The 26,021-nt window shown below is 49.5% G+C and overlaps 2 protein-coding genes and 1 pseudogene across 5 annotated transcripts in view; all 3 read left to right on the top strand.

Annotated features, from left to right (window-relative positions):
* Window positions 1-4,053: 4,053 nt before the first annotated feature.
* LOC123593262 lies at window positions 4,054-4,470 on the top strand (annotated as a pseudogene).
* Window positions 4,471-6,648: 2,178 nt separating this feature from the next.
* CDK20 (cyclin dependent kinase 20) lies at window positions 6,649-13,775 on the top strand. Of its 2 annotated transcripts, none has more exons than XM_045470334.1 (8): window positions 6,649-7,001; window positions 7,426-7,539; window positions 9,654-9,842; window positions 10,052-10,173; window positions 10,358-10,420; window positions 11,087-11,210; window positions 11,526-11,681; window positions 12,787-13,775. In XM_045470334.1, exons 1-8 carry the CDS (start codon window positions 6,927-6,929, stop codon window positions 12,982-12,984), a joined length of 1,041 nt encoding a protein of 346 aa, XP_045326290.1. In that variant the 5' UTR covers window positions 6,649-6,926; the 3' UTR covers window positions 12,985-13,775. The 2 variants fall into 2 exon arrangements, with proteins under 2 accessions (XP_045326290.1, XP_045326291.1); XM_045470335.1 differs by lacking the exon at window positions 12,787-13,775 and adding an exon at window positions 12,120-12,773 and having other exon boundaries at window positions 6,668-7,001.
* The window catches only part of LOC123593811 (F-box/WD repeat-containing protein 12-like), a 48,956-nt gene continuing 36,057 nt past the window's right edge, over window positions 13,123-26,021 (top strand). For 2 of the 3 annotated variants that reach the window (XM_045470332.1, XM_045470331.1), the window contains exons 1-3: window positions 13,123-13,701; window positions 17,864-17,901; window positions 25,639-25,802. In XM_045470332.1, the coding sequence (XP_045326288.1) occupies window positions 13,123-13,701; window positions 17,864-17,901; window positions 25,639-25,802 (781 nt within the window). Of the gene's footprint in view, window positions 13,702-14,903; window positions 15,163-17,863; window positions 17,902-25,638; window positions 25,803-26,021 lie in introns of those variants that run through there. The other variant, XM_045470333.1, reaches the window with a different exon arrangement.

Here is a 26,021-nt window from a genome sequence, read left to right as displayed (position 1 = left end):
ATTTTTATTTTATTCCAGTATAGTTAACATACAGTGTTATGTTAGCTTCAGGTGTAAAATACAGTGATTCAACACTTCCATATGTCAGCCAGTGGTCATCACAACAAGTGCACTCTTAATCCCCACACCTATTATGAGTACAGGTCTTTCACCTCTCTGGTTAAGTTTATTCCCAGGTATTTTATTATTTTTGGTGTAATCGTAATTGGAATTTCTCTTTCTGCTACTTCATCATTAGTGTACAGAAATGTAACAGAATTCTGTATATTGATTTTGTATCCTGTGACTTTGTTGAATTCATTTATCAGTTCTAACAGTTTTTTCATGGACTCTTTTCTCTCTCTTTCTCTGTATATATACATATGTGTGTGTGTGTGTGTGTGTGTGTGTGTGTTATCTGCCAACAGTGAAAGTTTTACCTCTTCCTTACCAATTTGGATTCCTTTTATTTCTTTTTCTTGTCTGATTGCTGTGGCTAGGGCTTCCAGTACTACGTTGAATAAAAGTGGCAAGAGTGGACATCTTTGTCTTGTTCCTGACATAGAGGGAAAGTTTTCAGTTTTTCTCCATTGAGGATGATGTTAGCTCTGGGTTTTTTATATAGGGCATTTATTATGTTGAAGTATGTTCTCTCTAAGCCTACTTTATTGAGGATTTTTATCATGAATGGATGTTGTACTTTGCCAGATGTTTTTTATGCATCTATTGAAATGACTATATGATTTTTATCCTTCTCTTATTGATGCAATGTATCACATTGATTTGTGAATATTGAACTACCCTTGCAACCCAGGAATAAATTCCACTTCATTGTAGTGAATGATTGATGGACTGATTGATTGATTTTAAGTAATCTCTATACCCAATATGGGGCTCTAACTTACAACACTGAGATCAAGAGTCACATGCTTCATCCACTGAGCCAGCCAGGCATCCCCAAAGTTTTTTTGTTTTTTTTTTTTCTTTTTTATTTATTTATTTTTTATTTTATTTTTTTTTTTTCAACGTTTATTTTGGGGACAGAGAGAGACAGAGCATGAACGGGGGAGGGGCAGAGAGAGAGGGAGACACAGAATCGGAAGCAGGCTCCAGGCTCCGAGCCATCAGCCCAGAGCCCGATGCGGGGCTCGAACTCACGGACCGCGAGATCGTGACCTGGCTGAAGTCGGACGCTTAACCGACTGCGCCACCCAGACGCCCCTCCTCTTTCATTTTTTATTTTGTTTATTTGAGTCCTCTCTCACTCCCCCTGCCCCGCCCCTTTTTTATGAGTCTGGCTAAAGGTTTATCAATTTTGTTGATCTTTTCAAGAACCAGCTTCTGGTTTTATTGATCTAATCTACTGTGTTCTTAGTTTCTATATCATTTATTTCTACTCTAACCTTTATTATTTCCTTCCTTCTGCTGGCTTTGAGTTTTGTTTGTTGTTATCTTTCTAGCTCCTTTAGGTGTAAGGTAGGTTGCTTATTTGAGATTTTTCTTGCTTTTTGAGGTAGGCCTGGATTGCAGTATACTTCCTTCTTAGAACAGGTTTTGCTGCATCCCAAAGATTTTGGACCATTATGTTCTCAATTTCATTTGTCTTCATGTATTTTTTTATTCCCTCTTGATTTCTCTGTTGACCCATTCATTGTTTAGTTACATGTTATTTAACCTCCACATATTTGTCCTCTTTCCTGTTTTCTTGTGGTAGATTTCTAGTTTCATAGCATTGTGGTCAGAAAAGATGCATGGTATGGCTTCAGTCTTTCTGAATTTGTTGAGACTTGATTTGTGACCTAATGTGGGATCTATTCTGAAGAATGTTCCATGTGCACTTGAAATGAAAGTGTGTTCCACTGTTTTAGGATGGAATGTTCTTAATATATTCATTAGATCCATCTGGTCCAATGTGTCTCATCTTCTCAAAGAAAAAAAGAAAGAAGGAGAGGAAAGAAAGAAAGAAAGAGGAAAGAAAGAAAGAGGAAGGAAAGAAGGAAGAGAAAGAAAGAAAGATAGATCGATTTCTCCCTGTCCCAACAACAATGCAAACAATGTTTGCAGTCAATGAGATACTGCCACAACCTTGAACTCCTATTCTTTCCCAGTAAACTTTTGTTGAAAACAACCTTTCCCAATTTCTTTCTAAAACCTAATAAAAGCTTCCCTTCCCTTTGTCTCTTCTGATTTGCCTGTGGTTCACCATAGCATGCATGTTTCAAATTACAAGTCCTCTGTTATCCCCAAATAAGCTCATTTTGTTAGTGAAATAACTGGCTCTTTTATATTTAAGGTTGATGCCTTAACATAAAAATTATTTTGAGCTGAAGCATATTGAGAAGCAGCGAACCCAGAAAGAGCTCTCTCTTTACTGTCTAAAAGCAGGAAATAAATTCTCCTTTACTGGAGACAGACTTATCAGGCCAGTGATGGCACCAGAGGAATCTGCAGAAAACCTTATGTCCGTAGTTTCCTTCCGTGTTTCTACCTTCCCACAGTTTGCTGCCTTTGGAGCCTAAAATCCTCCCTTGTCTTATCATTTCTCTGCAAATTTATTATTGTTCATTGAAGATGGTACAGAACCTGGAGTGCTAAGCCAGCCTGCTTTCGAGTTACTTTTTTGAGGTTTCTCTATGTGATGTTCGCTGCTTGCACTATATAATGCTTTTCTCTTGCTAACCTGTCTTTATGTTAAAGAGCCCCAGCTGAAAACGTCAGGTAGGTGGGGGCCATGTTGCCTCCCCTACAAGGTGAAGAAGTCTACGTTCCTTCCAAAGAGGTCACAGTCTGAGACACCTGGTTCTACCACCGGTTTCTCAGTTTCCTTCCATTCCTTACCCACACACTTGATTACCCCCTCACCTCCCAGCCCACCTTGAGACCCTGTACCCCCACACCCGGGCTCTTTAATCTTTATTCAAATTATCCCACGGCATGTAAGGCCCCCCTTCAAATGCAAGTCAATTCTATCACCTTCCTCATAGAACTATCTCCAGTTCCTCAGCTGGAAATAACAAGTTCCTCCCTTTGGTTGTCCATCCCCCTTAGATAGTAGCAGGTGAGTGAATGGTAAAATTACAAGAAAAAAACCCCTGTAAACCCAGCTATGGTGCTCTAGGCAAAGCAATTAATAGCTGTGAAATTTCTGTCATCCAGAAAAGAAAACCATGTTGCAGTATATGAATAATATTATGTAAATGATGTACTGTATCCACATATAAAGAGTATCCTAATTGCTTAAAATGTCCATTTAACTGTTGTATCTCCTATAATGTGTTATACATATGCATGAAATACATACTCCTAGTCAGTACAAAATTTCATAAATGTAAAAGAACGATAGCACTGTTTTCTGAGTGATAAGATTGTGGGATTTTCACCACATCTTCACTGTTTTGAAATCAAGCTACTTTGTCCCCTTCTGTAGCCACACAGCTTCTGCCGATTTGTCAGTTTGTTGCTTCTCAGCTTCAAATTCACCCTTCTTGCCTGTTCCGGACAGTGGACAGCTGATCTGGCCCTTTCCTTTCCCTCCTGTCATGATAGGTATGAATCTCTGCCAGTGGACCATGCTGGAGCACGGAGGAGGAAAGACTTTCCTTCCTGCTTCCAGTGTGCTTACTCATCAGGCCCTCCAAAACTTCTCTCCAACCCAAGAGCACCAGGAAACCTGGGAAAAAATGGTCAGAAACAACATTTTTGAAACTCTAGAAATTAGGGCCGCCTGGGCGGCTCAGTCGGTTAAGCGGCCGACTTCAGCTGGGGTCACGATCTCGCGGTCCGTGGGTTCGAGCCCCGTGTCGGGCTCTGGGCTGATGGCTCAGAGCCTGGAGCCTGCTTCCGGTTCTGTGTCTCCCTGTCTCTCTGCCCCTCCCCCGTTCATGCTCTGTCTCTCTCTGTCCCAAAAATAAATAAACGTTGAAAAAAAAATTTAAAAACAAAACAAAAAAACATACTCTTACCATTCAATTCAGCAACTGTTCTCCTGTTTTGGCGTCTGCCCAAAGGACTGGGAATCTCATGTCTATACAACACCTGCAGATGGATGTTTATAGCAACTTTATTCCATAATTGCCAGAACCTGAAAGCAACATAGGTTTCCTTCAGTAGGTGGTTGGACAGATAAACCTTGGTCTCTCCCGACGATGGGATATTACTGATGTGCTAAAAAGAGATGAGCTCGTCCACTTTTGTGTGCCACACAGTTGTGTGGCAACTGAGGTGTTGGCAGGCAGGCACCATGGATCAGGTAATGGAGTGCATAAAGCCAAGTCGGCAGTTCGTGAAGGGCTCAGTTTGACTGGTTAAAAGATGCACTACACCCGACAGGAAAGAATTCCAGAAGATTGTCATGGCAACAGCAATAAGATATGCTATAATAGGATTCATTGGCTTTTTTTGTGAAATCGATGCATATTCCTATCAATAACATCATTGTTGGTGGCTGAATATCTTTTAAGAAGAGTTTTTCATCTTGGGGATTGGTAAACAAGTGAGAATTTAAGAAGCTCATGGAGCAAAAATTTGCCTGTATGTTTTGGGTTTTGCTATCATTTTTTTCCTCCAGATGTTTTGTATTTCTAAATTAAAATAATTTTGAAATAACAAAATAAAAATTGAGCTATCAAGCCATGAAAAGACATAAAGACATAAAGGAAAATTAAATGCATATTACTAAGTGAAAGAAAAGGCTACATATGGTGTGATTCCAACTCCGTGACATTCTGGAAAAGCCTAAACTGTAGAGACAGTAAAAAGTTTGGTGCTTGCCAGGGGTGAGGGGAAAGGATATGAACAGGATGAACTCAGGGGATTTCTAGGGCAGTGAAACTATATACTATAATATAATACCATAATGGTGGGTATGTGTCATTACGCATTTGTCAAAATTCATAGAATGTACGCCAAGAATGATGTCGACCATGGACTTTGAACAATGATGAAGTGAAAAACTGCTAATAAGTAAACAAATAAAATTTTTACCTAACCCAAAGTCATTAAGATATTTTGTTTTCATCCAAAAGCTTCATTGCTTACATTTCATATTTAGTTTTGCAGTACACCTGGAATGAATTTTTGTGTCTGGTGTGAGGTTTGAGTCAATATACATTTTTTTCCTCATATGACTTTTCAAATGACTCTGTACTATTTTTTGAAAACCATCCTTTTCCCATGCCACACTGTATTTATCCTCACCCTTTGTAATAGCTATAAAGTATTCCATTCTAAGTCACTCCCATTACTTATTTACCATCTGCCACGGCCTCTGCTATCATCAAACAGCATGAACATCTTTAGATATCAAGGCATTCTTCTGCAATTGTTAAAAGTGGAACTGAACTTCTGAGCCAGAAAACATTTTTTGAAAATTAATAAATGATATGGTTCAAAACTGAAAGAATACAAAAAGGCCCAGTGAAAAGTTCACCTCCTACCAATCCTTCCAGTCCCTCCACCAGGTAACTGCAGTCATGAAATCTTGAGTATCTTTGCAGAAACCTTATAATGGACGAACAAGCATTAGTTACATGTTTTTCTTTACATAGCTAGTGGCACACTGTATGTTCTGTTCTGCATCTTGCCTTTTTAGCTAAACAATGTATGTTAGAGGTCTTCCTATTACTGCACATAAACAAGCATCGTCATTCATTTTTGAGGCCACATATTCCATTGGAAGGGTATACCGCCACTTAGTCTCCTACTGATGGACATCTGGAACGTTTCCAGTTTTTGCTGTTCCAATAATGCTACAATGAGTAACTTTGCACATGCCGTTTTACATGTGTGCGGTACATCTGTTGGGGGAATTTCTAGAAGTGGACCTGCTGGGTCCAAGGGGATATGCATCTGTCATTTGATCAGCATCACCAAATTACACTCCCACAAGCAAAGGGTAAGAGTTCCTGTTTTCCCATAGCCCTGGCCTTTTATTTATTTATTATTATTATTTAATTTTTTAAATGTTTATTTACCTTTGAGAGAGAGAGAGACAGAGACAAAGAGACAGAGCACGAGTGGGGTAGGGGCAGAAAGGCGGAGACACAGAATCCCAAGCAGGCTCCAGGTTCTGAGCTGTCAGCACAGAGCCCAACCGGGGGCCGAACCCACGAACCGCGAGATCATGGCCTGAGCCGAAGTCAGACACCTAACCGACTGAACCACCCAGGTGCCCCTGACTAATGACCTTTTAGATCTGGGATCTTTAGCCATTTGATAGGTGGAAAATTGTAGATTATTTGGCATTTATTTTATCGTGGTGAGATCGCGCATCTTTTCCGAAGTTTAACTTCGCAACTTGTGTTTTTTGTCAAAATCCTTTGTATACACTTCTTTAAAATCGCTCACTGCAATTTCCTCCTAATGTTTCCTCATGAGAAGCCTTAGACTTGGGCTTCCTGGTCAGAGTTCGAACTTTTTAAAAGGTCCCAGCTGACCGTCCCGAAGGGAGGCCCCGTTGATGCTCCTTCCACAACTTGGTCCTGAACCGGGCTCCCTTCCTCACTGACTCCTGAGTAAGCTTGAAGCTGGCATCTCCAGCTACGGTTGGGGAACCCTGGCCGGCGGGGGAGGAGTTGGCCCCGCCCAGTCACCAGGAGTCCCCGCCCCAGACGCGTAGCCCCGCCCCCGCCCCCCGCCTATCACGACCACGCGGCCCCGCCCCCTCTGCGTGCCCTGGCGTCGCACGTCACGTGACGTCCAGAAGCTGCGGGCTGGGGAAGCCGTCCGCCATTGTTTCCCCGCCCCGGTGCTGGCGCCCTCCGCGCACGATGGCTTCCCCCGAATGAAGCGCGCTGCGGCCGGACCGCGGGGAACCGGCGAAGGCGCAGACGACGCCCGGACACCGTCTCCAGCTCCGGTCGGCCGCCCGGTCCGGCTCCCGGAAGCAGCCCGTTGCTAGGCAACCGCGTCGCTCCAGCGGGGAGGGGCGGGGCGTGCGGAGGGTCTGCATGGACCAGTACTGCATCCTGGGCCGCATCGGGGAGGGCGCGCACGGCATCGTCTTCAAGGCCAAGCACGTGGAGGTGAGCGGGGCCGTGGGATCTCCGCCTGCAGCCGTTCCTGGCCGAGGGACGCTCCCCCCCACCCCCCGCCACCGTTTCCGCTGCCCGCGTGTGCACCGCTGCGCCTGCCTCCTCGCCCCGCTTCGTGGTGTGCGCCCACCACTTTGGCCCCCATCAGTGGGGGCCGTCCGGGTTGCAGGCTTCCCACCCACCCGCGAGGCCACCGCAGCTATGCCGCGAGTGCCCGAGGAGCGTGGCCTGAAAGCCTCTTAGCTGTTTGCGCGGCGCTGGGACAGCTGGTCCCGAGCTGTACCTGATTTCCCTCCCTTCCCACCCCACGAGGCCCCTGGGCCTCTGCGTCCCACCCAGGTGGCGCCTTTCCCGTCCCCGCGGCCCCTTTCCCAGCCTGGGATGGGTGGCAGTGTCTGCGTTCTGTCCTGCACAGACTGGGGAGATCGTGGCCCTCAAGAAAGTGGCCCTGCGGCGGCTGGAGGATGGCATCCCCAACCAGGCCTTGCGGGAGATCAAAGCCCTTCAGGAGATCGAGGACAATCAGCACGTGAGTGGGGCTGGGGTTGGAGGGCCTCTCCTTCCCTTGTCACCCACCGACTTCACTCCGCACTCATCCCTCTCACCCACTGATTTCTTCCCTTACTCATTCTCTTCTTCACTGACTTCTTTCCATAAAGCATTTAGTGATTTTTAATGATAATGATCACTGCCACCCATTGAGCTTCTGTTCTGGTCACAGGCTGGGTTAACTGTTTCAGGTATTTGTCATTCTGAGTTCTCCGCTGCTCAGCCAGGCCCATTTCAGGATCTCCCCTCTGCCAGCTTGTGGGCGCTCGGCTGGTCCCGGGAGGCTTTGGTCAGGGTCTGATCGAGGACATTCTAACCTTGGGTCCTCTCATGGGCCCTACCCTGTGCTGGGCGTTGGCCCCGAGCGGACTTCTGATGATTTAAGTGCTGCAGGGGAGATGGACAGAGGCTGCAGGGCCCACGTGGCTTGGTCCATGGGGCTGGGAGGCGCTGTGGGCACGCGAGGAGGGGCACTTCCCCTCAGCCCCGTTGCTCTTCACGGTGCTGTCTCTCATCCCTGGGAGGTGACTGGTGTATCCTGTCGTGCTCTGACTTGCTTGTTATCCTCTGGAGATGTCCATGACATGTTGGCTATGTAACGGAAGCACTTTGTAAACTGCTTGTAAAACACAGAAACTATGCGTCCTAGTTTTGTACAAACATGTGTGCCTATATGTGAGTGTGGGATTGTACGTGCCCTATCTGTTGTAAAGTCGGTTAGAACGTGCTGTAAGTTTGATTGTAGGTGATAGGGTTTTTCTTCTGTTGTTTTTTCTTTATAATTCTGTGTATTTGAGTATATGTGTGTGACCTGGGGAATGATTGGGTGCTATCTTCGAAGTCTGAAAACCAGCAATAAAAGTCCACGGGCTCAGGGCACCTGGGTGGCTCAGTCGGTTGAGTGTCTGACTTCGCTCAGGTTGTGATCTCACGGTTTGTGAGTTCAAGCCCCACATACGGGCTTGCTGCTCCCAGCTTAGAGCCTACTTCAGATCCTCTGTCCCCATCTCTCTGCTCCTCCCCCTCCCCTCAAAAATCAACAAACATTAAGAAAATTAAACAAAAAAAAGGTCCACGGGCTTGCACACACAGCCCATACATGGGAGGGTGACACGGGCCCTCCACCTGTGAGTCAGCAGCCCTGGAGGTCCCACCTTCAGATGCCCCAGCGTGGAGCCCAGGCTGCCCTCATCTCCGACCCGAATGACCGCGCCATTTCCTTGCTGGTGCTCCCCTCCCCACCGTCCAAAAGTGTGGATGAAACCCTTCACTTCCCTGCTGGAAAAGCCCACTGGCTTTTCTTCACACCGAGAGCTGCAGCCCCTCTTCATCCTACACGACCTCCGAAGCGTCCCCTGTGACGGGTACCGTCCGGGCCTCAGCACAGGGCAGACGTCCTTCCCGTAAAGGACCCTACGTGCCCGTGCCCCTCCTGCCGCCTCACTGTCCCCTCTGCCCCCAGGGCTTTGTGCTTGGTGCTCCTCTGTCTGTGCTCCTTCCCGCATCCCTGCCTTACCGACTCCCCTCGCCCTATTTATTCTGTCTGTCCTCGTCAGAACCGGACACCCCAGCCCTTGGCTCGCTCAGTTGTCTGTCTCCCTGTGCTGTGAGCGCAGCACAGGCCCTGCCAGGCCTTGCTTCTGTTCTGTGTTGTGCAGCCTGGCCCCTCTGACCCGTGGTCCCTTGGGAAGTGTATGTGACGTGTGTCCAGCTCTCCTGGTGCTGGGGTTTCGTGGCCCTAGAGGAGCCCAGAGGAGACCTGTGCCCTGTGTGTGTTTGTGTGTGTGTGAGTGAGGGGCAGGGGGTGGGGGGGGGGGACACTGCAGGTGGTTTTCCAGTTCCTGGGCTGGGGGGATGCCCAGTCACTGCCCTGGGTGACCTTCCCACCTCCTCTTCCCTGAGTGAGTGAGTGGAGTGTTAGAGGGGGACCATCTTCTCTCTGGAGAGGGGAACGACTGGGGGTTCCGCATCCCTGGTTCCGAGCTCAGGTCTCACATCACCCACCCGCCTGGTCCTCTGTCTGGGGCGGGGCTGGGGTCCCCCAGCGGGTCGGAGCGATGTGGGTCCCGGGGCTGACCGGGTGCCTGCCCGCAGGTGGTGCAGCTGAAGGCCGTGTTCCCGCACGGCGCAGGCTTTGTGCTGGCCTTCGAGTTCATGCTGTCGGATCTGGCCGAGGTGGTGCGCCACGCCCAGAGGCCCCTGGGCCAGGCACAGGTCAAGAGCTACCTGCAGATGCTGCTCAAGGGTGTGGCATTCTGCCACGCCAACAACATCGTGCATCGGGTCAGTGTCAGCACGGCAGCGGCGGGACCCGCGGGCCGGCCCTTGAAGAGGGGTCAGAGGGGCGGGACCCGTGGTGTGGCCACACCACAGACTCAGTGGCCCTGGAGAGGGTGGGGCCTGGGCTGACCCGGGTGCTTCGCCTGCCACAGCCTCCTGCCCCAAGGTCCTCAGGGGTGCGGAGGAACTGATGCCCCCTTTGGTGTCTTCAGGACCTGAAACCGGCCAACCTGCTCATCAGTGCCTCAGGCCAGCTCAAGATAGCAGACTTTGGCCTGGCCCGGGTCTTCTCCCCAGATGGCAGCCGCCTCTACACACACCAGGTGGCCACCAGGTAGGGAGGGCCAGTTCCCAGGCAGGAGTTGGCAGAGGACAGGCCCCAACCTTCTCACCGGGCTGAGATGCTTCTGGACGTTCTGTTCAGACATTGCTTGTGGGGCTGATGTGGGGCGGGGGTGACCTTTCTGGGCAGCGTCCGTCAGACAAGCAAGCTGGCTGTGCCCACCCCCTCCTCCCAGGTGGTATCGAGCCCCGGAGCTCCTGTATGGTGCCCGCCAGTATGACCAGGGCGTCGACCTGTGGTGAGACTTCTGTGGGCTGGGCACGGGGGAATGTGGGGTTGCTAAGCCATTTGGGGGCGTCTTCGTGCTGTGAGCTCTAGGTTGCCTTGGGGGTGTTTTCCCTCGTTGGGGAGTCTCTGAGGAGTTTGGGTCAGTTTTCACTTGGGTGGGGGTCAGGTGTGATGGGAGCGGGAAGCATCTGGGCTGGAGTCAGGGAGGTAGTTGAGGCTCAAGGCATGGATCCTCTAATCTGGTAGGCAGGGGTTGGTTATATGCCTGGGTGTGAAGGCTCTGAGCCTTTATTTGGGTAGGATGGTTTGTCCATGCCTAGGCACTTGAGATTTAGGGGCTATTTTGGAGGTCTGTCCCAGAAAGTGAGGAGTGAGAGACGGTGGCTGCGTGTCCCAGAAACTGAGGCTCTGAGAAGTCTCAGAACCACTGAGGGGGTTGCTATGTTTTCTAGGGTTGAGGCCAGTGAGCTGTTGGAGAGGGGGACGTGGTCTGTGTTCTAGGCTTGTGGGTTTTGTTTACGAGTCCGTAGCCTCAGGTACGAAGCCGCTGTGCTATTCTGTGGTTCCTTGGCCCTAGTATGGGGTGTGGGTGCAGTGTGGGGAGATCTGTGTCATAGTGTGAGGCGATCGAACTGGTGTGGGGAGATCTCTGAGCTGTCTGGGTCTGTGTCTGCAGGGCTGTGGGCTGCATCCTGGGGGAATTGTTGAACGGATCCCCTCTCTTCCCTGGGGAGAATGACATCGAGCAGCTTTGCTGTGTGCTTCGAATCCTGGGCACCCCCAGTCCTCAAGTCTGGCCGGTTTGCAGGGGTTCCCAGCGGGGAACGGGTGGGGGCAGGTGTCTTCCCTTCCCCCCAACAGCTAGGACCACCCTCTGTGCCTTTTCTCTTGTGGCTCCACACCTCCCTGGCCCCCTCCCCTCCCCCAGACCACTGTTCTGGCCTCTCTTGGCGGCTCCTCCCATCCTGCCCTGCTGGATGCAGGAAGCCGGGTCCTGTCCCTCCCCTCCTGCCGGCACACTGGCACTTTGTACACATGCCTGAGACGTGGGGTGGGGGGGGATGACCGGTGAGCAGGTGGGCCACGGCTGCACGGACTGATGACCATGGTCCTAGGAGATCACGGAGCTGCCCGACTACAACAAGATCTCCTTCAAGGAGCAGGCGCCTGTGCCCCTGGAGGAGGTGCTGCCCGACGCGTCTCCCCAGGCCCTGGACCTGCTGGGGCTGTTCCTCCTCTACCCTCCGCGCCAGCGCATCTCAGCCTCCCAGGTAGGGTGACCCCGTTTCCCTGACCCTCCTCACTCGGGGCCCTGTGACAGGCTGGCACCAGAACCCGGGGGGCCACGGGCAGGTGGGGACCCCAGTAAAAGACATGGCCACCTTGCCGGAGAGCGCGCCTGGGTTGTGGGTGACCGGCGGCCTCATCCCTCCAGTGGATATTTACTCTGCATCTGCACACGCCTGGCATCTTCCTGGGCCCTGGGGGTGGGCAGGTGGGACTGACTCTGGGTGGGGGGGGGGGGGTGCCAGTTTAAGCTTGGGGAGGCGTTTTTCAGGGAGAAATGATGAGCAGAGGTCTGGCGAGGGGGACCTGGAAAGGGGTTGTGTGGCTGGGAAGGAGAGGCAGGACCATGGGCTGACGTGGGAGCCTCTCTCGGGTGTACCCGTGCCCGCAGCCTCACCGTCCCCGTGCCCTGCCCGCCCCAGTACTAGCAGGCCCCTGGTGAGCCGTCTCAGCGGACCAAGGCCGCTGGACCGAGGCCACCTGCCCGCCTCCCTGTCTACGCCACTGCCTCTCAGATCCTGCTTGTGTCTCTTTGGGGCACCCTCCCCTGGCAGGCCAGCTCAGACCCCAGCAGGGCTCTCCTGTGGCTCCCTCTCCGAGCAATCACATGCTGGGGGACATCACCTCTGTGACCCTCCTGGCCACTCTCCCCCTGCCCCCGGGCCCCGGGCCTGCTGTGTGTCCTCAGGCCTTAACTGTGCGCCTCTGGGATCTCTGCTCCAGCACCCCTCCCTGGAGCTCGCCCGCACTGCTCTGCAGGCCCGCAGCCTCTCTGGTTCCCCCAACCTCTGCTGTCGCTCTGACACAGCACTAGTCATCTGACGCTCCCTGTCCCTTTCTCCTCTGTCTTGTCTGTCACCCATACCCCTGACGTGGGGAAGACTCCCGGGGAGGCTCTGTGTTCTGCCCCCTGCTGGCTCCCGAGAACCTGTGACGGTGTTCAGGTGCTGAGCGCGTGGAGATGCTGTGGAGCAGGTGTGGGAACGGGCCTTGGCAGGGCAGTGCTCCGTCCTCCCTCAGAGGCAGGTGAGCTGAGGTTGGGACGGGGAGGTGACTCATTGCCTTCTGTCCCTTGCTTGCCGCCCGCAGGCCCTCCTGCATCAGTACTTCTTCACGGCTCCCCTGCCTGCCCACCCCTCGGAGCTGCCGACTCCCCAGCGCCCAGGGGGACCCACCCCCAAGGCCCACCCGGGCCCCCCCCACGTCCATGACTTCCACGTGGACCGGCCTCTCGAAGAGTCACTGTTGAACCCGGAGCTGATTCGGCCCTTCATCCCAGAGGGCTGACGCTGGGCCCGCCCTGCCGTCCTGTCCCCCAGAGCCCCCTGGGCTTCTTGTTTCTCTGCTGAGCCTGACCCAACCTCCTGTGGCCTCCACACAGCCTCACTAGGTCCACCCCTCACCTGGTCTGCTCCCAGGCTGGGGATGAGGCAGAGGGGACCTACAGCCGGTGCCATTGGCCTCCCATGTGCGTGCTGCCAACTGACCCATCAGAGGGAGACCGTGAGCTCCGTGGCTGTGGCTGCCGTGGTGCTGGTTGTCCAGGCCCTGCCTTCCCGGTCAGGGATGGCCCCGGTAGAGCCATCTAGGGGAGCGGAGAGTGTAAGGTGTCCTCATGTGGGAACACCAGTGGGAGGGCAGCTTTGTTTGATTTTGTTTTCAGAGGCATTGAAAGCTAGTTCACTTTGGAGATTTATTGTAAAAAGCCCAGGTAGTTCTGCCTGGTGTCAGCCCCCCTCCATTCCTACCGAGGGAAGTGGCCAAGGTGGCAGGCATCGTTTCCTGGCCCTTGTTTCTCTGTGGTCACCAGGAATGCAGCTCCATTCACGGCTCCTCCGGTCCTGGGGGCTTCATGCAGTGGGGCTCCCATTTGGAGGTGCCTTGGCAGAATTCAAGCCCCAGGATGGCTCAGGTTGGGGACCGATTGGGGTCAAGCCGCTTACCAGCATCTCTACCCTGAGGACAAGGGTGAGCCAGGACCAGACGTGCCACCTCCTTACTCAGGTACAGAGCAAGTGAGGAGATAGGCATTCTTGGAAGTCATTTCTTAATTCAGTAAATCTGAATACTTAAGCCCAGTTGGCTCTTGTTTGCTTGCTTAATAAATTTTGATCAGCTGATTCTATAATCTACACAGAAATGAAAGGGTTAAGAGAAGGCAGAAGAGAAAAACCAGGGAAGGACTCACTGTTAGACCTAAGACTTTTCATAGGGCCTGTTGAGACAGTGCAGTCCTGGTTCAGGAAGAGTTAACAACGGACCAGAGAAACAAACATATCCTTAGCAATCTCTTACTCTTAAAATGTGCATTTTGTTCTTCGTGTGGCTAAACCCGTGTCAGCCCTGAGCACAGGTGACACTGCCAGGCATTGCCTCCAAGCTTCTGGGGAAATACAAAACAATAGACACAGCGTTGCTTTCAGGGAGAGGTCTGATGTTTTAGGGATCTGTCCTCTGCCTGTTTGTCCAGCCACATCTGTCGATGCCAAGCTCCAGTCTAGCTAATTTCTGGGAGCTCTCAGCTCCGTTTAAATTTGAGCCTGTACCCACGTCTGGATCACTGACCCTCCACAAACTCCATCCACAGGATACTCTAAACTTGCCCTTGAACCTGACCTCACCTTGAATGTCAAGGTCAGAGTGAGGCTGAGGGTCACTGTGAAAGCAAAGGGGAGGCCAGGGTGAAGATCCCAGTGATGGTCACAGTGAGTGTCAGGGTCAGGTGAGGGTAGGGATTCAGGATAGCGTGGATGGCAAGGTTGAGGGTTGTGAGCTGGGCGAGGTTGGAGGAGGGTCAGGGTCAAGGGTGAGTGTCAGGACCAGGGGCAGGCCCGAATCTGGTAAATGGGAGGCCCATGTCAAAGGCCAGGTTGAGAGCGGCAAGGGTCCGAAATGGAGGACAGGTCAAAGGTGAAGTCAAAGGCCAGAGCAAGGGCTTGGGAGGGGCTGGGTTCAAGACCACCACAATGTCCAACGTGAGGGTCAGTGCAGGGGTGAAGGTCAGAGCGAGAGCCAAGGGGTGGTCAGAGGCAAGTGGAAGGTCAGGGAGGAGCGGGGCCGACTGGCTCCAGCTTAAGGCGGAGGGCTGGCAGGCTGGCAGGCTGGCAGAGGATTGACCCGACAGAACGGAAGCATTGAGCACTGGGTGGGCGTAGTCTGCGGGGCGGAAGTGGGCTGGGATGGGCGGGGCTTGGCCGTCCGGAGCGGAAGGAAGCATCTTGGCGTGCTCCTCGGCCTGCCGGCCAGAAGCACGGCGTGATGGGCGGGGTTTGGCCCTCGGGGCGGAAGCGTGGCGAGATGGGCGGGGTTTGGCCGGAAGGCCAGCAGCGCGTGGAAGGCGTGGCCGGAGGGCGGAGGCTGGGCGGTGCGGGCGAGATGGAGCCGAAACTTGGGTTCCATGAGCTCCTGCACGTTTTCTCCTTCCTGGAGGCCCGAGACCTGCTCTGCGCCGCCCAGGTGGACAAGGTAGCGCGCCCTGTCCGGGAGGCAGGACTGGCTTTATGGTTCCTGCGTGTCCAAGGCTGGCCCTTTGCTGGGCCTCAGTTTCCCCGTTTGGGGGGCGGCGTCCGGCGGCCAATTCCGTGGTGGGCCGAGCGCGCTGAGGCCGGGGTGGTGACCTGAGGGCTTGTGTGGGTGCTGCGAGCCGCCGCCCCGGGGACTCCCAGAGCCCTGTTCGCTGGTCTGCTGCGGCCCCCCTGCCATCAGCTTTCACTGCCTGGATGGGCTTGGGGGGCCTGTTTCCTTGCCCCTCCCACCTCTTCTGGAACATTCTATGATTTCCCTCTGGGTCTTGTCTGGGAAGCCAAGAGTTTCCTGTGAGTGGTCAGTCCCCTGGGGTCAGGGCGCCCGCACGCCTGGGTCCTGGCTGTCATCCGCCCCGTGTGCACCTGCGCCGGCTCCTCCTAGGGCTCCGCACAGCTTAACTGCTGGTATAGTGTATGTGGTTCACGTCCGCTTCCCCCCCCGCTGGATTCGTGCCTGACAGCCAGCATCCTGTCTCTGGCACCCAGCGTGCCCTTTGTAAATACTTGTCGAGTCAGGGAATTTCATAAAGGAACCTAAAATACATTTGTTCACCTTAGATAGAAAACTGCCAGTTATCTTACCGGCAAAAATGGGTTTGTTTGGGAATAACGGAGAATTGCAATCCAAGACCAGCGGGGCCTGGCAAAACAATCGGCGAGTCCAGAGAAGAAAGCTGAAGAGGCTCTTTTACAGAGGAAGGCGAGGCTGGAAGGGCTGTTGTGAACTAAAAGTCCATTGCAGTGAACTGGGGACTGGAAGTGTGGTGGCTTCTCCCTGGCTGGGCTGTGACAGTCTCCTTTGCTGGGCTGTTGGGAGGTGGGGTGGGGAGAAATCTTACTCCCTCTGAGGCAGTGAAGGAGTAGCTAAACTGGCGTTGGTTTGCAAGGTGCTGGGTCTGCAACTGACCAGGGCTGTGGCCTGAGAGCCCCCCTGCTGGTCTCCAGAGGATTTTCTTTTTCTTTTTCTTTTTTCGTTTTTAAGGTTTATGTATATTTTGAGAGAGAGCGTGAGGGGGAAGGGGCAGACAGAGACGGAGAGAAAGGATCTGAAGCTGGCTCTGTGCTGACAGTAGAGGGCCCGGTGTGGGGTTGAACTCCCAAACCATGAGATCATGACCTGAGCCCAAGGCAGACATTTAACTGCCTGAGCCACCGAGGCGGCCCTCCTGAAGATTTTCCTTATTAATTGTCACACATTATCATATCGTTTTACAGAAAGATCAATAAACAGATTCGTGTTTGAATTCCATAACTATATTTAAAATGTGTCAGGTAAAATACCGGGTTTTCTTCCCCTTTTTTACCAATGAAGAGACAGTCCCACCCAGCTAGTCCCATACAGGGCTGGGACTGGATCCCTGCAGCAGGCTAGGGATGGCGCAGGGGCAGAGTTAGGAAGGAGGGCGACTTGTACCCTTGGGCAGCACAAGCTTCTCTGGGACATGGTTTCCCTGCTGGGTAAGATGAAGTCAGTTATCCTTGCCTCACTGTGTTGTCGTGAAGGCCAGCATCTAACAGAGGGGTCCTCTGGGTGGGTAGTATTTATTTTTCAGATTATATTGCACATCATACTCTGTGTTTGGGAAATAAGGTCTCAATTAGGTTTTGAACTGGGAACTCCATAAAAGGAAAATGCGTAAATCTTCTTGACTGTCTTGGCTTGATTTCTGCAAATTATAAACTTTACGTTCCTGCCAAAAAGACCGAGGCACTTTGACCCGGCAGGTGAGCAAGGGCTGTGTGAGCGGGGCCCGGGCTGCGAGGATGGTGTTTGCTTCTGCCAGGGACTGGACAGCCAGGTTCGGGGATGGGGCCTTCAGTGCGTCTGGACCACACACAGCTCTCCAGAGTGGTTCCCTCGGAAGCTGTGTGGGCTCCGGGATCCAGGCTGGCCTAGTTGGAGAGGCCAGGGCGTGCCAGGACGCAGCTGTGGGTCTGGGTGAGGGCAGGCATGACACTCTGGTTCCCTCCCAGGACTGACTGATCCCGAGAGCCTCTCTCAAATACTTCTGCAGGGGGCGGTTTACGGGAGCAGGGCTGACTGTCTCCCAAGACGGCTGTTCTATCTTGGCGTCTCTGGGACACCATCCAGGCCAGTGCCTTTAGTTACTCCTCTGCGGCAGCCTTTCTGGAGCCTGTTGCCCTGCCCGCATTTCCAATTCTTCCTTCTCGAAGGAGCCAGTGATCTAAGTAAACAGGCTACCCCGCCACTCCTCCATTCACAATTGCCAAGTGGCTTCTCACTGGTTTTGCCAGTACGACTTTGCGAGTTGGGTCTAAGCAGATTCCCAGCTCCTTTCCCCAGAGCGCTTTACTCCACTTAAGGCAGAATGCTTGCTAGTTTTTTCCCACTTCACAGTCTTTGCTCCAGTAGTCTTCTCTCTCCCTGGAATGCTTCAGCTATTGGGGATTTTGTCAGTAATCACTTCTGAGCCCCTCGGCTCCACCGACATTGTTGTACTCTCCTTTCTCACTCTTGATTGTTTTTATTGGACCGTCCACATATGTCTGATTCCCCAGGGTGAGTTTTGTTGCCCACAGGCACTGAGTCTGATCTAGCTCTCTGTCCTGTCTATGGTGCCTGGCAGGCCAGGTGCCAACTGCATACAGACTGACCAGACTTCTCTGTCCTCTTGTTCTAGGTCTGGAATGAGGTTTCAGGGACCAAGGAACTGTGGAGGTAAGTGAAGGAAGAGCCAAACGTGGGCAGGAGAGGGTCCTGCAAAGGTGAGGGGTGTAGCGTGTAAGTGTTTTGAGCACCGTGTGTCTGGCTCCGCTGAGTACATCAGAAAGGACAGTCCGTAGCACCTGTCAGTGGGGAACTACTCCTGTCATGCATGTAGTGAATACTTTTTTTTTTTTTATAGTATATTGAAATATAAGAGATTTTATTAATTGAATGGGAGATTGACATGCATCAGGAGTACCAAACTTGGGCAGATATGTACAGCAGATGCATGTGGCCAGCTGACAGAAGACAAATCAACAAACCACTTTTATTTTTTTATTTTTAAATTTTCTTAAATGTTTGTTTATTTTTGAGAGAGAGACACACAGAGTGCGAGCAGGGGAGGGGCGGAGAGAGAGGGAGACACAGAATACGAAGCACGCTCCAGGCTCCGAGCTGTCAGCACAGAGCCCGATGCGGGGCTCGAACTCAGGAACTGTGAGATCATGACCTGAGCCAAAGTCAGACGCTCAACCGACTGAGCCACCCAGGTGCCTCCAAATCACTTTTATTTTAACTCATCTTTGGTGTAACAACATAGCTGTGTATGAACGCATATGGTATTAGAATTTTTCAAAATTTAAAAGATTAAAGTTGAAAATAAAAAATATCTTAATCATTAATTTATTAAGTTTTTTTCTTATTCTTTTTTCCTTTGGAACCTGACTCCTTTTGGCCCAAGAGAGGAGTCTCACATCTTCTGTCTCTTGCTGAACATAAGACAGGCTGTGGCCTTGGCCGTCCACTAGGAGCTGTGTTTAGTTTTAGCCACTTATGATGGAAAACAGCTGTTCACACACAAAGAATCTTCCACGCTTGGAGGGAATCTCTGCTTGATGGGTTTTGCTTTCAGGGTAATGTTGCAGTTGTGGTCCTTGAGGATTCTGGATGCCAGGCCTGCCACTGCCGTGTTCGGTGTTCTGTGGCATCTGTTGCTTCTCATCCACTTCTTATTGCTAATGTTTGTTAGAAAAATGATGCCGATCTCTTCAGTTAGTCTTGAGGAGAGCTTTTATCGGATTCCAGTCTTTATCTCTGCACTTTGGGGAATGTCTCTGGAGAGAACATTCAGTTCTGGACGTTGATTTCTCTGTAGGGGAGTGGACAAGATTTTTTGTCTTCCCAAATGTGATTCTCAATGACATTGTGTCCTGGGAAATAAATGGATTGACTCCTGGGTTGGTGTATTTGTGGAAGTGCTCGCAGAGCCGTATTCCCACATTGGAATAGGTAGGAAGCCAGCCCTAACCCTGCTCTTTGTTCTTGTCTCTGCTGAGAAGCCAGGAAGGAATTTGAGTGACGGGAGTGAGTTCCTTCCCACAGCTCAGAAACTGTCTTCTGCGGCTTATCACCTGACCTCTGCGCGTACGTGTGTTACCACGTTGTGCCTCCAGGTGCCTTGGGTAGATGGTTTGGCGTTTGCAAACCAAGTCACAGAGTGGTTTCAGTTCATCACTGTTTCATAATTGGTGCTAAACTTTTAGCATAAAGTCATTCCTCAAGATTGTATCCTTGGACTGCGTTCTTATAAAAACCCTGGGTTTAGGGGTGTCTGGGTGGCTCAGTCGATTAAGCATCTGACTCTTGGTTTTGGCTGAGGTCATGATCTCACAGTTCTTGAATCAGGCTCCACATCAGGCTTTGGATTCTCTCTCTCTGCACCTCCCCTGCTCATGTGTGTGTTTGCTCTCTCTCTCTCTCTGTCTCAAACTTAAAATACACACACACACACACAAAACAAAAAACACTGAGTTTATGTTTCTGGAGCTGGGACAACAGCATTTCAGGAGCATTGTCATCTGTGGTCACATGCATATCATTTCTGATGCTGTGTCTTATCATGAGTACCGGGCCCCAAAGTTCTCCAGGCCCGTTAGAAATTCTCATGGACACAGTAAATTAATGTAGTTAACTGGTCATGTATTTTTTTTTTTTTTTAACTTTTTTAACGTTTATTTATTTTCGAGACAGAGACAGAGCATGAACGGGGGAGGGGTAGAGAGAGAGGGAGACACAGAACCGGAAGCAGGCTCCAGGCTCCGAGCTGTCAGCCCAGAGCCTGACGTGGGGCTCGAACTCACGGACCGTGAGATCGTAACCTGAGGCTGAAGTCGGACGCTTAACCGACTGAGCCACCCAGGCGCCCCTGGTCATGTATTTTTAATATGTATTGTATAATTTTATTCTGTTTATTTTTTAATTTTTTAAAGTTTATTTATTTTGAGAGTGAGAGAGAGAACAAGACTGCGAGCTAGGGAGTGGCAGAGAGAGGGAGGGAGAGAATCCCAAGCAGGCTCCTTGCTGTCAGCACAGGGTCCAAGTGGGGCTCGAGCTCATGAACCATGAGAGCATGACCTGAACTGAAATTAAGAGTTGGCCCCTTAACCAACTGAGCCACCCAGATGCCCCTGTATTGTGTAATTTTAGTTGGAAATGCTGCAAGGTCCTTTTTTTAATGCCTCAGGACCTTTTAAATTCTGTTTCTTCAATACAGTAAGCGTTAGGTTTTGGTTAGAAATAAAATCGCAAATATTTGCTTTTGTTTAAGGTACATAATTTCTGTTGTGTACAATAGATTATTTTGTTATTAGTTGCTATCTGAAAAGTCTTGGTATCAGTATTTTTTTCGCTTGATATATCGCAATTCAGAGGCGTATCACATAATTTATTCATCTTCATACTTCAACCTTTTTGATGGTCTGCCTTCATTTCTGTCAAATCACTTTTTCATTTCTCAATATTGTTCATAGGTCCTGCTTAAGTTTTGAGTGTGTAATATGTAGAAATAGACTTAACTTCCACAAAGAAATGTGCCTTCTCCTCTTTTTCTTAAGCCACATTATTTTCTTGGTCTAGCTTTTGTTTTCACACTCTTCACATTGAGGTGCGGGTGCAAGAAATTTCCCTGTCTTCTTATTTCAACTCAAAGCCAACAACAGGAGTGGTGGTTTGAGGTGTCTCGGTCTCACCACCCAGAAGAGAAAAGAGACGGTGAAGCCGAGGGCTCGTTCTTGTGTGAAGGGCTCAGCTTCATGTGGCTCCAGACCCATTTTGTCCGATGGGAATTTAGGTTCAGCATAACCAGACCACCTGCCTTTTCCTGATTTTCATGTGACAACTCAAGAGTTTTAAGTGTCGGCAGCTAGTTCACTGGGCTAATCCTGTGCAAGCCAAACAGAATAATCTGGGGGTCCATTCTGCCCACAGGCTGCCAATATGGTGCTTCTGATAGAAGGACTAGAGTTCCAGCAAACACAGTAAAACCCGTTCGGAGCGCAGGTGGTGGATCCTTCTCCGTGTGTTAGAAGGTCCCTAGTGCCTAGCACAGGCCTGGCGTGGAGGTACTCGGTGAGTGGAGAGGCCATGACGACTGGGTGTGGTACTTGTTGAGGCCACGGACCGTGAGCCCCGCATTTCCCACCTGACCTTGTGTTCTCCGTGAGGTAGGAGTGCTGGGCTGGAGCCACATGATGCCACCTCAGCTGTGGGGACTGTAAATGCTGGAAGCCTCTGCCCGTGAAGCCTCCCCAGTCCCCTCCCGGCCGGACATCCGCTCTTGGTGCTCAGTTCCCATAGCTCCACATGTTGCCCCTCCTGAAACGCCACGTTTCTCCCCCGCCCTTTTGTTCTGCTCATCCTCCTCCCAACCACTGGCTGAGAGTGCCCTCGGCAGAAGCCATGTCTCACTTGCTCTGGTGCCCACAGACCGGGTGGGGATTCTGTAGTTCTCTACAGTGTGGCTGAGCTAACGTTTCTCTCCTGAAAAGTCTCATGAGAGAGGTGCTGTCAGAGAATTGACAGTAGTCGCACGGAAGCGCAGAATGCAGGCTCTTGGGAAATGGTGGATTTGAAGTTTTTCTCCTCCCTAAAAGCAACGAAGAAACTGGCACAAATTGTCAAAATCAACTTTTTCAGGGCTCTGGAAATTAACAAGAGACTTGTAGTAGCTTAGGAAGTGTTTGTTCAAGAAGAAATATTTGAATCTTAGAACACCAGGTTTTCTTGCCCTGTTCCCATAAAGCCCTTCGGTTCTGTGTTAGCCTTGAATGTCATCAGCGCACAATCACAGACCAGGAGCCTGGCAGTCACTGGAGGGAGAAGGATGGGATTGGATTTTCGTTCCTGGAAAATTGTCATTATTTGACCTGTCTGGTATTTCTTGGAAGACCCCATGGGCAGACTGTTTGTATTTGGTCTGACTTCGAGTTCACCCAGTATGAAAAGCCTTTTCTTTGGGACCTTTGTCCAAATAATAACAGACAATTGATGAACTTTGTGATTGTCAGAGCTGATGGACAGCAATTGAGCAAACAAGTAAGCTAACCAAAAAGCTTAAAAGGAAAAGCTGAGGACGTGACATCTTTAGGGACTTGGACCTTGAAAAGCTGTCACATTCCTAAAAAGCCCAGGCACGTGTAACAGGGTTGTGCACAAACTCAGGGAAGACCTAAGAAGGCTCTACACTCACATGTTTGGCTAACCCTGAGGTTCTGTGCAAGTCGGAAGTTAAGTCTAGGGCAGAGTGGTCAGCTACCTTACTGGGTGTTGAGTGCATGCCCCAACATGCACAGAAGCCCTTTGGTGATGACTGGGAGAGTTGGTGGTTCTAGGTGTTTGGGAAATCCCTGTCCAATCATTAGTGAGCACTGATTTAACTGGGCGAGAGTTCAGTGGCCACAGGTAACAAAGAATGCAGGCTTTTCAGAATTTATTCAGAAACATCACTAAACAAACAATAATAACAGTAAGGAGGTAGAACAACAAATCTAGGGGTGGGGTCAGATTTCCAGAGTTCCACATTATTTAAAATGTTCAGTTTTCAACAAAAGTAATGAGTCATGCAAAGTAATAAGGTGTAGCTTCTACACAGGAAACAAAGCAAACAACAGAAACTGTCTTTGAGAAAGACCAGGCCTTGGACCTACTAGATGAAGACTTTAAATCAGCTATTTTCATTATGTTCAAAGAACTAGAAGAAACCATGTACAAAGAACTGGAAGTAGGACAACGTCTCATCCAATAGAGCATATCAGTGAAGAATCATTATAAAAATAACTAAATAGAAATTATGGAGTAGAAAAGTATACTATTGACCTTTTTAACTTTTTTAAGTGTTTTATTTATTTTTGAGATAGAGACAGAGTATGAGCAGGGGAGGGACAGAGAGAGGGAGACACAGAATCCAAAGCAGGCTCCAGGCTTTGAGCTGTCAGCACAGAGCCCGATGCAAGGCCTGAACTTGTGAACCACGAGATCATGACCTGAGCTGAAGTTGGACTCCTAACCAACTGAGCCACCCAGACACCCTAACCTTTTTAATTTAAAAAACTCAGGATTTGAGCAGATAGAAGATAGAATCAGTGAATTTGAAGATAGGTCGGTGGAGATTATCTGAAGAATAGAATCAATATGAAGAAGGAAGAAAAGTCAGCAGTGCCTAAGAAACCTGTGGGCCACCATCAAGCATGCCAACATTGTATAACAAGAGTCCCAGAATGAGAGGAGAAAGGGAGAAGGAAAAAAATATTTAAAGAAATAAGGTGTGGAAACTTCCCAAATTTGACGAAAAATGTTAATTTATACATGCAAAAGCTCAATTAGCTGCAAGTAGGATACACTCAAAGAGTTCCACATCAAGACACATTGGAGGGACACCTAGATGGCTCGATCAGTGGAGCATGCAACTCTTGATCTTGGAGTGATGAGTTCAAGCCCCATGTTTGGTGTACAGATTGCTTTTAAAAATAAAATATTTAAAAGGACCCATTGTAATCAAACGAGAGCTGAAGACCTAGAATCTTGAAAGCAGCAAGAGAGAGGCAACTCATCATGTAGAAGAGAACCCCAATGAGATGACCAGTTGATTTCTCATTAAAAACCATGAAACCCAGAAGGTAATGGGATGACATATTGAAGGTATAGGAAGAAAAGCTTGTTACTAAGAATTGTATGTCTAGAAAAATGAAGGAGAAAATGAGGACCTTTTCAGATTAGCAAAAAGCTCAGAGGGTTTGTTGCTATATGCTTGTCCTATAAGAAATGCTAAAGGGAATCTTTCATATTGAAGTGAAAGAACATTAGGCAGGAAGTTGAATCCACATTAAAAAATTAAAAAAAACACTAGTGAAGTAACTCTATAGGCATATAGAAAAGGCAGTATAAATATGTTTCTTAATTGTAAGTCTTTTTTTCCTGTATTATTTAAAAGACAACTGCATAAAACAACTAAGTCTCTATTCGTGTATATTTAACATGTAAAATGTAATTTGTAGATGTAGCGGCACAGTTGAGAGGAGCAGGAAATGACGCTACAAAAGAGCAAAGTTTTTGAATAATGTTGAAATTAAGTTGCTGTTGGGGCACCTGGGTGGTTCAGTAGGTTAAGCATCTGACTCCTGATTTCAGCTCAGGTCATGATCTCATGGCTTGTGGGTTCAAGCCCAGTGTTGGGCTCTGCACTGACATCATGGAGCCTGCCTGCTTGGGATTCCTCTCTGCCCCTCCCCTGCTCAGGAAAAAAAAAAAAAGAAAAAGAAAAAGAAATTAAATTGATATTAATTAAAACTAGATTAATCCCCAAGGCAACCACTAAGAACTCAAAAAACATGATAGAAGAAATGACAAGGGAATTAAAATAGTATATCAGAAAATATTTAAGGGGTGCCTGGGTGGCTCAGGTGGTTAAGCATCTGACTCTCGATGTCAGCTCAGGTCATGATCTCACAGTCCTGAGATTGAGCCCTGCATCAGGCTCTGGGCTAAGTGTGGAGCCTGCTTGGGATTCTGTCCCTCTCTTTCCCCACCTCTCTCACTTGCACCTGTTCTCTCACTCTTTCACAAAAATAAAAATAATTTAAAAAGAAAATATTTAACACAAAAGAATAAGGCAATCATAGAGAAATTGCATCAAACTTACAGAAATAAGTAGCCAAATAACACATAAATTGTGTCTTATCATTGATTACATTAAGTGTATTTAATGTACACACCAATAGAAAGAGGTTGTTAGAAAGGATAAACAATATTCAACTTTATGCTGTCTACAAGAGACATACTTCAGATTCAAGGACATAGATAAATTGAAATTAAAAGAATGGAAACAGATATACCATGCAACAGTAACCAAGGGAAAGCTGGAACGGCCATGCTAATATCAGACAAAATAGGCTTTAAGACAAAAAAGCATTACTAGAGAAAGAATGCCATTTCATGATGTCTATCCACGAAGATCAAAAAATTATAAACATATATGCACTTAATAACAGCAACAAAATACACAAAGGGCTGACAGAACTGAGAGGAGAAATAGGCAATTCAGCAGTAAGAGTTGGAGACTTCAAGAAATACCCTTGAATGGCAGTTGCATGACCAAAGCTGCATGCCCTTGGCCTTGGGTCAATTGTTAAAGTTCCCTGTCGTGTACAAGGGGATCAGGTAGACTTCATGGGGGTGTCAGGAAAACTGGCTAATACACAAGAAACACTGACACCTGGTGGTGGTGAGCGCTTGCTCATTGTCACTTCCTTGCTTTCCCCATTTTACGGTGGGGACAGTTAAGGCATAGGTAGGCAGAGTGAGTTGTCTAAGCCACTAGATGGTATAGCCAGGAATCAAAGCTAGACCTGTCGACACCACAGTACCTTCTAACGTGTGTCATGTCCTGCCTGGGATCATGGGTCTGTTTTCCAGGCAGCTGTGTCTGAGACGCTGGTCATCATGTAAAACCTCCCAGATGACCTTGGGCACACAAACATGGAAAGAGTACTATCTCTGCCGATCCGAGCTGGAGTTCCGAATGGAATGTGGGCGGCCAGAGAAGGACTTCATCTGCAAAGCCATTGCCGGGCACACAGGTATGGTGGGGAATGTAGTCCTGTGTGCTTTCCCACTGCTCACTCCTCCTGGTCGAGTGTCGTGGGACTTGGTGTTCAGCCATTGAGCAGGAAGGTGACACTTGATGAGTACGTGCCCTGCTGCGTTCTGTATTTGCGCCATGTCCCTTGGTGCCTGCGGTAATCCTGTGAAGAAGGAATTGTTACGTTTATTTCAGAGTAGAAAGAAAGAAAGTGAGA

This window comes from Leopardus geoffroyi, chromosome D4 (assembly GCF_018350155.1).
Source record: "Leopardus geoffroyi isolate Oge1 chromosome D4, O.geoffroyi_Oge1_pat1.0, whole genome shotgun sequence".
Lineage (NCBI taxonomy): Eukaryota > Metazoa > Chordata > Mammalia > Carnivora > Felidae > Leopardus > Leopardus geoffroyi.
Note: the sequence above shows the minus strand (reverse complement) of the source record. Positions and strands in the feature narration are given on the sequence as shown.

Coding starts and splice junctions, on each gene's coding strand:
- CDK20 (XM_045470334.1), top strand. CDS start 6,927: ATGGACCAGTACTGCATCCTGGGCCGCATCGGGGAGGGCGCGCACGGC. Junction 7,002..7,425: donor TCAAGGCCAAGCACGTGGAG/GTGAGCGGGGCC, acceptor TGTCCTGCACAG/ACTGGGGAGATCGTGGCCCT. Junction 9,843..10,051: donor CCAACAACATCGTGCATCGG/GTCAGTGTCAGC, acceptor TGGTGTCTTCAG/GACCTGAAACCGGCCAACCT.